The 10,709-nt window shown below is 40.2% G+C and overlaps 1 protein-coding gene across 1 annotated transcript; it reads left to right on the top strand.

Annotated features, from left to right (window-relative positions):
- Positions 1–6,738: 6,738 nt before the first annotated feature.
- Positions 6,739–8,331, top strand: LOC146457372 (beta-1,3-galactosyltransferase 5-like). Its single transcript, XM_085092013.1, has one exon. It carries the CDS (start codon positions 7,221–7,223, stop codon positions 8,229–8,231), a length of 1,011 nt encoding a protein of 336 aa, XP_084948139.1. The 5' UTR covers positions 6,739–7,220; the 3' UTR covers positions 8,232–8,331.
- Positions 8,332–10,709: the final 2,378 nt, after the last annotated feature.

Genomic DNA, 10,709 nt, shown 5'->3' with positions numbered 1-10,709 from the left:
AAAAACTCCCTTGGGAAACTTTTTTAAATACAGCAACGCCCTGACAAAGAACTAGTGTTTAACCCTAACCTTGACTTCATCTTTTGTGGGCTATTTCTTTGACCTCGGTCCCTTGGAAGGCGTAAAAATTGTCCCAAAGGAGGTTTTCGGACAAACTGATTCGATTGGAATCTTTTTTATGAGTATTTGTCGGGGGTTCAACATTTTTTCAATGGGGGGGGGGAAGGTGGGGTCAAAAATGACCAAATTTTTCACTCGTTTAAGTCCCTAGGGACCTCGGCGTGTATTTCTTTGTCCCCGGTCCCTTGGGAGGCTTAAAAAGTGTCCCAGGGGACGTGTTCGGACACACTGATTCGATTGTCACCTTTTTTATGAATATTTATTGGGGGTACAAAATTTGAATTTTTTCCAATAGGGGGTAGAGTAAAAAATGACCAAATTTTGAAGCCGGCATTTTAACTCTTTAAAGTCCCTATGGACCTCGGCGTGACGAAAAAAATCACTTGGGAATCATTTTTAAGTACAAACAAAGCCCTTACTAAGATTTTTTTTTACCCCAACCCAAACTTCGCCCTATTTCTTTGTCCCCGGTGCCTTGGGAGGCCTAAAAAGTGTCTCGAGACGTTTTCGGAGACAATGATTCGATTTTTACCTTTTTATGAATATTTATTAGGGGTACAAAATTTGAATTTTTTCCAATGGGAAAGGGGGAATAGGGTCAAAAATGAACAAATTTTGCAGTCGGAATTTTAACTCTTTTAAGTCCCTATGGACCTCGGCGTGACGAAAAAAATACTCTGGAATCATTTTTTTAAGTACAAGCAAAGCCCTGACAAACAAAACTAGACAATTATTCTTTTTTTGTTTCTGTTGACAGACAAATATTTCTGGGTTTTGAAGTGACAACAAATTCGCGTGATACTTCCCCTACTAATAATAGGCCACGTGCTTTGACTTACAGCTTGTAAAACTAATTAGTATTCTTAAAACCCTAACCCTAACAGAATACTAAATTTCAAGTGGGCTTTGTAATACTAAAAGTTGGTCTGAAGATCGACACTTGCGTACGTCAAAGGCGCTGATGCGTGCTCACATTACCTATATTGTAACCGCAAAATAATGCGAGAGAACAAAAATCACTTATCAAGTCCTAGAAGAAACAAAAGTGTTTGACTTGTCTTCCGTGTTTGACAGTCCAATATCTTGTTTCCGTGATAATTAATTGTCTGCGTCATCAAAATAACAGGTTTGTTTTATTCTCCGTGTTTGGTAGTCCGATATCTTGTTTTCGTGGTAATTAAGTATCTGCGTCATCAAACCCTAGAGGAAAATAACAGGATTGTTTTATCTTCCGTGTTTGGCACTGATCCGGTCCGATGTCTAGTATCCGCGAAAATTTCTTATCACCGTGCCTATCAATAGAAGCAGTTTGTGGACAAGCAGCAGAGTTGTCATGGTTGTGATTTCAATTAGGATTGAATTTTCAAGCTTTGAGCTCACGCAAAGAGACCGAAATGTAGTATGAGCATTTGTTAATCCTTTTTAAATTTCGTTATAATTTCACGTTTTTCAATGCCATTGGATCGACTAAAATACATAATAATTTGCCTCTGTTGTTTATAACTGTTTATTTTCTGTAGGAATGAGCCGTAGCTAAGTTTGGGAAATTTGATTAATAAATTGCCCAAACCATCTTCGAGTCAGTCGTGTATGTAGCTAACAGCTCTCCGAAAACCATAAAATTGTGCGCAAGCATGATTTTTATTTTCACACCTGATTCAACACAAAGAAGTTCTGCGAAAAACCTTTGCGATTTAGATAAAACACACTTTTTTAAAAAAAATGTTTTGGCTCATCACTTGACTTAGTCTTCTCTCGGTTCTTCTTGGAGCTGTGACGAAGATTAAGGAACACGTGACTTCAATTTCCCCATAGCTGTTCAATTGCTCACTTTCTGTGTCAGACAAGCTCTCCTCAGCCAATCAGTTACATTGCAGATATGACAGGAAGACCGAAAACAAGATAGCAATATTCACTATTTTCCTTTCACTTCGCTTGTAACACTCTAACGCTGGTTCCTGAACTACGTCACATGACCTCCGTCGGCCGTCCTTGCTAGTCAGCGGCACGGGTAGACCGCAAGAATTCAGGATATAAAAAAATTAAAAATAAATAAATAAAATAAAATAAAAAGAATAACGTCCTCTGCAAATCGAAAGATTTTTTATAGAAGTTCTCTGGGTGATGTGTAGATTTCAGGGGCCCGTTTCTCGAAAGTCCCGGTAACCATACTACACGTATGATATTCCAATCCTAGCAGTATGCAGGATGTTTGTCCCATGAACCTAGTTTAATGGCCTTAGCTCCCACAAGTCTCCTGTAGCTCAGTGGTAGAGCATCCGCACTAGTAATCGGAAGGTCTTAGGTTCGACTCCTGATAAGAGCACTCAGATTTCTTTTTCCCGAGTATGCCTGTGTCACTGTTTATAAATGCTGAAGAGATCCCCATGACTACAACAATTAAAAGTATCTTTTCTCTTCCGTATTGTAAAGATAAGGTCATAATTCACAATAAATATTTTGAGAAATGGAACTTTTCAATTATATGTTACTTTGATCAGAAGCATGACCCAACGAGAGGATTTAAGCAAAATAATTAAAGTATTCTACTCTGTGTTCCCGGGGGCCAGTTGTTCAATGACCGGATAACTTTATCCTGTGGATAAGTCACTATCCAACAGTTTCAATCTGCGCAAAGATTTCAGTATTTTCTCTTGTACAAGCGAATATGCACACTCTAACCACAATTAAGTTTGGGAGTGTACGAAAACCTTGGACAACGTTTAACGTGAAATATATTTTAGACCCTGTATAAAGCCTTATCCAGCGGATAAAGTTATCTGGCCTTTGAACAACTGGGGCCAGATCGCTAGTTTTATGACTTTTAAAAGCTCATTTATGTAAGCTTATACGGATTGATCTGTTTGGATGCTTTAGCTAAATATTCAGTCACAGAGAGTTTTACGGAACGGAATCTCATTCCCTGAAGTTGCAAGCTGCCTGGTAGCCTTACCTTGTTATAGGAAATTAACAATGCACGTTGACAACGCGAAGAAAATTTACGTTACACTATACTAACGTGAATTTTTCAAAAGTTAGGTTTACATGCATTAAATTAACGCGAATTTTTCGATAAGCATCTTGCTTTATTTACTGCGATTTTTGTAATTCTGCAAACTCGCACTTTACATTTCTGAATGCCAAACTGCGTTTTGGCTTCCGTCAATAAAACCTTACAAGACAAGTGCAAGAATGTTTCTAAGATTTTTTTAAAGCCGAAAATTTGGTTTTGAAGCCTAACTAGACCCTATCAATTCAAAATATAGTGACTCGGAAAAGTCAATAGAGGAGTCATGATTTAAAAGGGGTTTTGTAATGAAATAAAGGTGCTTTAAAATAACAACGTTGTAAAATAGCGTGCATTAAATTTACATCGACATTAATTAAGATACATTAAATTAACGCGAATTTTGTAAAATCGCGTTAATAAAGTGCATTGTTAATTTCCTATAATAAGGTAGTTTCTTTAAACGACGTGTTTACCCGCTCCAAAACAACAAACGTTATTCTTCCAGGTTAAGATTACGAAGTTTTGTCAAAAAACACGGTTTTTCCAGTTCTTCACACCTAAATCAGAATTTCTGAGACGATGAAGGACCCCCGAACAGATCAGTATTCAATACACTATTCTTCTTCTTATTCTTCTTCTTCTTCTTCTTCTTCTTCTTCCTCAGCAGTTTGAGCCTGAAAAAGTTCTTGAGATGTTCTTAGGCCCGGTTCACACGCTGTACTTCACATAAGCCGAATCAAATCCGAATTTAGACCGACCCAAATTATTAATCCCGGCTGAACTGATTCAGACACCGAACTTAATTCAGCCGAAACTGAAGCATATTATGATTGAAGAAAATTGCGGATTTGTTACAATTTATGTATTTGATTCGGCTCATGTGAAGTACGGTGTCTGAATCAAAGCCGGCCCACAGCCGTTATTCCCGGCTGAGCTAGATCGGCCGTTCTGAATTGATTCAGACGCTGTCCTTCACATGAGTTGAATCAAATACATACTGATTATAACAAATTCGTTTTGGCTCATGTGAAGTACGGCGTCTGAACCGGGCCTAAAGGACGGTGCGTACTAATAAAGAAGTATTTTTGTTTTTGGTTTACGACTTTGCGGGAAAAGCAGATCTTAGCAAGGGCTATTGAAATCCAAAAAGAAAATTGGGGTTACCCCAACTTTTCTTTTGGGATACCAAGAGCATTTGCTAAGTTCTACTTTGTCCGCATAGTTTTAAACCTCGCAAAAATATCCCTGTATTAGTAGGCACCACCCATAGGAAACCCGAGTAAGATCTCGAGATGCGCAGAACGTATGCGCAGTAACAAAGGTAGGCACCGTAGTATTTCAATAAATCTACGCGAACGTGACCAAGACGCCTATATATCAAAGAGCCATATGTGCCGTAATGTTGCGAAGTTTTTTGTAGTTTATACTTTTAATAGTCGTGGAATAGAAACAAAAAATATACAGTTTAAGTCCAAAATGAGATGTTCAACTATCCATTGTTAATGTTAAATCTGTCCCTTTTTATACAATGACCAGTGTAAAACTCGCGTTGTGATTGGTGGAGCGGGGTTTGCGATTGGAGTATAGATGCAAGATTGACGTCATCGAGTGGTGTGCCCGGCGCACGTGATCAGATTCTAGAGTCCAGAGTGACTGGTCAACATTCAGGTGAACATTTGCAACTGTTTTTGCGATTACTGGCGGACAAACACAGGCAAATTTTCGCAAGAAAGGAAAACTGTCCGACGAAAGATTGGACAAAAGACCATTGAGAGTGACCTCAACCAAGTTAAAAAAACACTAGAACTTTGGTATGACGTGAAAAGGAAGGAAATATTTGCGCAAATTTGTCGCCTATAGAAATCCGGCAATGGTAAGTAATCGATCACAAATCACAGTGAAGCGACTCACATGCTGTAATATTTTGGGGGCAGAAATTCCTACTGGAATTAAGTTTAGTTTTGAATCTATTGTTTGTAAAATTCTTTTGGATCATACTTATCTAGAGGATCACAATTGCATGTGTGTAGTAGTCTGAAAATTTGCTGGAAAGTTTTTGACTCAGCTCAGCCAAAGCAATGCTCGCTCACCAAATATGTTGAAATGTCTTGGTTATTGTATAAAAGAAACAATTCCATTTTGCCGTGGGTCTGTACTCTGACGCACAGAGGATGTCAAAACGTGGTACTAAGAACATCAGTCACGCTACTCGCCGGCGGCTCGAAGCGTACTTCTTTGTTCTCACCACGTTTTGACGTCATTGGCGTTATCAGAGAACAGACGCACGGCAAAATGGAATCTATTTGTTAAATTTAAAGTTCCTATAAAAAAAGGACTGAAGCAGATTAAATTTGTAACGTGGTGTTTTCATGTGCGTAGCGCAGAAAGGTTTCAATTGCAAAAGGTATGCATTTGCTCATTCTCGTCCCCAGAGCCCAAACGTTTTTTTTTTTTAATTGTTGAACGAGTGGCTCTGGGTCCATCCAAAAATATCTTTTTTTTCATTGGCTGTCGAAAACCTAATGCGCTATAAGGTGAAAAATGCTACGCTTCTGCGCATTTGTCTTTACTTCCTAATACTGAGCACTGAGCAATAATAATACTGAGCAAACGCAATGGTAATTTATTACACTGAGCGTGCGCTATTTCACGACATCCGATAACGGCTGTTACCAGGGCTTACGATCCAACCGCTGACCAAAAGATCGTAGGCTCTGGGAACGAGGATGCTATAAGGTGAAAAATCCTACGCTTCTGCGCATTTGTCTTTACTTCCAAATACTGAGCGATACTGAGCAAGCGCAACGGTAATTTATCACACTGAGCGTGCGCTATTTCACGACATCCGGTAACGGCTGTTACCAGGGCCTACGATCCAACCGCTGACCAAAAGATCGTAGGCTCTGGGAACGAGGATGGCATTTGCCAATTCCCGACACAGCGGCAAAATGAGTGCGCATGCTCCGGAGATTTGTGATTCAAGCGTGAATCGATTACGAATGCTCCACTTCAATCGCCAAATTCACACCTGTTACCACAATATTTTTTTTGTTGAAGAAGATATGTGATGGAGGAAGCTCGAAGGAACCTTTCCTGAAAGCGACAACCTTATCTTTTTTGATTTGGGCTTATCCACGCGAAATGAGAACAAGCAATGGGAGTTTTAAAAATGCCGCCATTTTGCCGAGTAAGATTGCTCACGCGTGACGAGCATGCGCACTCATTTTGCCGCTGTGTCCCAATTCCCTCCCTTGGCTTGCGCATGCGCCAATAATATTTGTATACATTGGTAACGAAGGCTCTGGGAACGAGATTGGATAATACCTTGCGGGCGAGAGCGTGTTTACAGTGAGTTTGGCGAGTCAATTTACTTTTGCAAGAAATAATTCAATCATTTAACTATCTTGCAACTTCTCTCTGTATCATTGTTAAAATTTCGCCACCTTTGTTGCCAAGAGTTCGTTAATAAATAAGTTTGTTACTATTATAACGTGCCATCTTGCACGTCGTATGAAAAACACATTGTGTAATAACATAACATATTTTACTTTGAAAAGCGATTGGCCGAAAAGCCAGACAGCACGCATATTTAGATAAAACTATATATATAACTTGTCTGGTTGCACTCGAAGGGACGCAAGGGACGTAAAGTGGTGTATAAAAACAGAGCATGATTGATATTCGTTTTGGTCGGAAACTGCTAAATTATGCAAAAACACAAGAGCACTCGGATTTAATCAGCCGTCCAAGCAAATCGCAATTTGTATTATGCATATTACGAACGCCGCTGTTGTTACGTTCTCGATTTTCGTTTTCTACCATCGTTACTGATAAATGCTGGATGTTTTGGGAATTGTTTATCCCGTATTAAGCGAGACCGTCGCTGTACAATTCGTTTTCAGTTCGCTTGTAAGGTGAAGCCACATGGACACCGCCGTTTTTGAATCGCTTGAAAGCGTGCACCATCGACGATGCACAACAATTTACGAAATTTAATTTCCGCATAGAAGCTTTCAGCAGTTAGTTTCAGCAGTTAGTTCTTGGTTATCGAACAGTGTCACCGTTGTATAGCACGAAGGTTTAAGTTCACATGACTGGCCTCCGAATTCGAAAGATGTTGCGGCGCTGCGGAGCAGCTGTTTTTACGATTGTCACTCTAGTGGGTTTAATACATATTGGAAAAGACTTGCATACCATGCACGTGTCATGGAGATATGTGTCTTTATCGAATTCAACTAACAGCTTTCACGAATTTCAAACATTAACTTCATTTTCTAACGTGTTGACATGGAAATCTCAATCCTCAGAACACAAGACGACGCTTTTAACGAGGAGAACTTGTGCGCGTTATTATTATCTTCTTATTCTGGTATCGTCTGCGCCTGCTAACTTGGACAGAAGAAACAATATTCGCAAGACATGGGCAAGTGACAAAGAAATGAAGTGGCCGCGATGGAAGACGCTTTTTCTGCTTGGCCAAACGCCAATGCAAAACGTGTCGGAATCGCTGCTAAAGGAAGACGGAGAGTTTGGGGATCTCGTGCGAGCAAACTATATTGAGAATTATTATAATCAAACGTACAAGATACAAATGGGATTTGAGTGGGCAATCCGATATTGTGAATTCTCGTTTCTTTTAAAGGTAGACGATGACGTTTTTGTGGACGGAATAGCAGTGATATCTTACTTGAGCGAGCCTTCTACACCAAAGAAAGAACTCTACGTCGGTTATCTAATCAAACGGGCAAAGCCTATTCGGAAAGAGGACGAAAAATGGTCTACATCCTACGACGAATACGGCGAGACTTTCTACCCCGATTATTGCTCGGGTTTTGGTTTCATTCTATCGTTCGATGTAGTAGGACTGTTTGTTGAAATGTTCGACTTTTTGCCGTTCTTCAAAATAGATGATGCTTACGTGGGTATGCTGGCAAACGAAAATGGGATACGAGCGAGACATTCGTCCGGCTTCGAAAACCCAGATAAAAATTCTAGTTTGTGTATTCCCTTTGTCACGACTCTAGTACGGCATGGAACGCTAGGAGAATGTCTGATCGAGATTTTCAATCGTTCTACCACGAATAGAATGTATTTCTTTTAATTAATTAGATGCTTCTCTTCAAAGTTGTAAATATCGTTCTTTAGTTTTCTTGTATTATAATTCAAATTAAAGATAGGTTGTTTATGTGGTTGTAAAGCTATTTTCCGTGATGTTGCCTTTTTGTTTGTCTCTGGGGATTTGAATGAATACACCGTCGACACGATTTAAACGCGATCTAGAAACAAGGCGTAAAAAGGCCGAGTGTGCCATGGTTTCATTTCAATTCTAAAGTTTCTGAGCAGTTCCCTCGGTCGAAGCGAGGTATGAATAATAAAGAGCTTGCAAAACGTAAATAAAGAGAACAATACATCGTTCTTTTGATTTATACAATTTGGGACTTTATACTGTCAAAATATACTGTAAAATACGGCAATACGAAATATATTTCCGCTATCATGAGGCGTCGTCGCCCTATGGAGTCGATCAATATCGGCGCACGTCGATCTAACGAGGTTTGCATGGTTCTGAAAGCGAATTCTCAACCGATTTACCAGATTTTCAACTGAAATGATCCGTTGGTTGTCCCAACGAGCTGTAGGTGAACAATATTGTGTTCATAAAATTTGAATAACTTTAAGAGAAACCGCCTTAGGCGATGACAGCATAAAGTTTATTAATCAAACTTTCCAGCGTCGTTTTAATCGGTGTATATTAAGGCCTATTAAAAAAAGCCCACATGTTTACGAGTCGCTGTCAGTGGCTTGAATGAGACTCACAGAATATTCAAGTCCTTACAAATAAGAATCTATTTCACTGCGATGAGTATTAACCTGCGTTTTTTCGGATTTACCTTCGTGAAAGAACCTGACAGGTTTTTTCTTTGTGCTGCAGGTTATTGTTTTGCTTGTTTTTCCCGCCTTCATGATTTTGACATGGCCAAGGTGAAGCCGCGAAATGTAAATATCAATCAACGAAATGAACATCTGTGAGCTTTCCTTATCGTGAGCTAATCATTATTGGCAAATTAAAGCCGACAAATGTCTGACAAACACAGGTCTCTACACAGCAGTGAAATTGGCTGTAATAATAGAGTGTGTGCACGACGGCCATGTTGGAGGACCGAAACAATACAATGATTTTCCTTTGGGAAATATATTCTATTTTTATGCAAATATCTTTTATTGTTTTAGTCCTCCAACATGGCCGCCGTGCACACACTCTATAGAATAGTGTAGTGATGCGATTCTCCGACCGTGAAGCATGTTAAACCGATAAACCCTTGTCACTCGGCGGCCATGCATGTTTACTAAAATGCTCCACCTTAATGCTCCATTTTTCCCACTGAAATGCTCAGTCTATCTCAAAATGTTCACTAAAATGCTCAGGTAATGCTCATTATACAGAGTAGGCTGCGTGGCCGGCGTACTCGGGGAAGGGGAAGGGGAGCGAGAGAGAGGAGAAAAAATAAGGGGGATTGGGGAGACGGAAGAGGGAACGCCTGAACGCTCACAATTTTCACTATTATATGCTAATTCTTTTTGCTCAAAAAATCTTACTATTATGCTCAAAAAGTTCCACTATTATGCTCAGAATTTTTTTCTCGGATCACTCATTTTTTACTTAAAATAAAATACGATCGCTTGATATGCTTATATGCTTTGTCACTAAACAAATACAACGTGCCGCCAACATCCCACGCAGACTCGCTTTACAAACTAAAGACATGAACAAACCTACGCGTGTACCTTCTATTACGACTTTTAAGCAATCGCTTCCCCACCTCTCCAACATCCAGTTAAAAAACATTACCATTTACTTCTCTCGTCTGACCGCTGCAAAAATGTTTTTCCCAATTTACCTGTTGTGGCCTCTAGCCCCCGGGAAGGGGGGGGGGGGGAACTCCCATATGGAACAGATGGGGATGCTCGTCGGAAATTTGGAATTCAACCCCTAAAGGAGACCATCTGGGCGTGGCTCAAGGTTCTTGTGACCCCTAAAGGATACCAATCTGGGCGTGGCCTTAAGCAAATTTTGACCCCTAATGCGGTAAAAAAAAAAACAAGTTAAAAAGAAAATTTGACTTCTGTTTCTCTTCGCGTAATTCTGTGTTTCTTCACGGAACCCTAAGCGAGACCTTGGCGGCTTAAAATATTGGCACTTTTCCTGGAACACCCTAAGCGAGACCAAAATCCAAAATTTACACCCCTAAGCGAGACGACGAACAACTGTTTCTCTTCTGTTTCTCTTCGCGTTATTCTGTGTTTCTTAACGGAACCCTAAGCGAGACCTTGGCGGCTTAAAATATTGGCACTTTTCCTGGAACACCCTAAGCGAGACCAAAATCCAAAATTTACACCCCTAAGCGAGACGACGAACATCCCCGTCTGTTTCATATGGGAGTCCCCCCTCCCCCCCCCCCGGGCCTCTAGCACAGATTGTAGTTTTCGGATTTTCTCGTTTCTCCCTCGCAATCGGTTGTTTGTGAATGTCGCGTGACAACAAGCGTGACAGGCACAGTTTAGGCACAGTGCGCAACCC

Source organism: Pavona decussata, unplaced genomic scaffold (genome assembly GCF_977016875.1).
Source record: "Pavona decussata unplaced genomic scaffold, jaPavDecu1.1 SCAFFOLD_244, whole genome shotgun sequence".
In the NCBI taxonomy this organism is placed as follows: domain Eukaryota; kingdom Metazoa; phylum Cnidaria; class Anthozoa; order Scleractinia; family Agariciidae; genus Pavona; species Pavona decussata.
This window is presented reverse-complemented; position numbering and strand designations above follow the sequence as displayed.

Excerpts from the sequence above, each read along its gene's own strand:
- LOC146457372 (XM_085092013.1), top strand. The coding sequence starts at position 7,221 with ATGACTGGCCTCCGAATTCGAAAGATGTTGCGGCGCTGCGGAGCAGCT.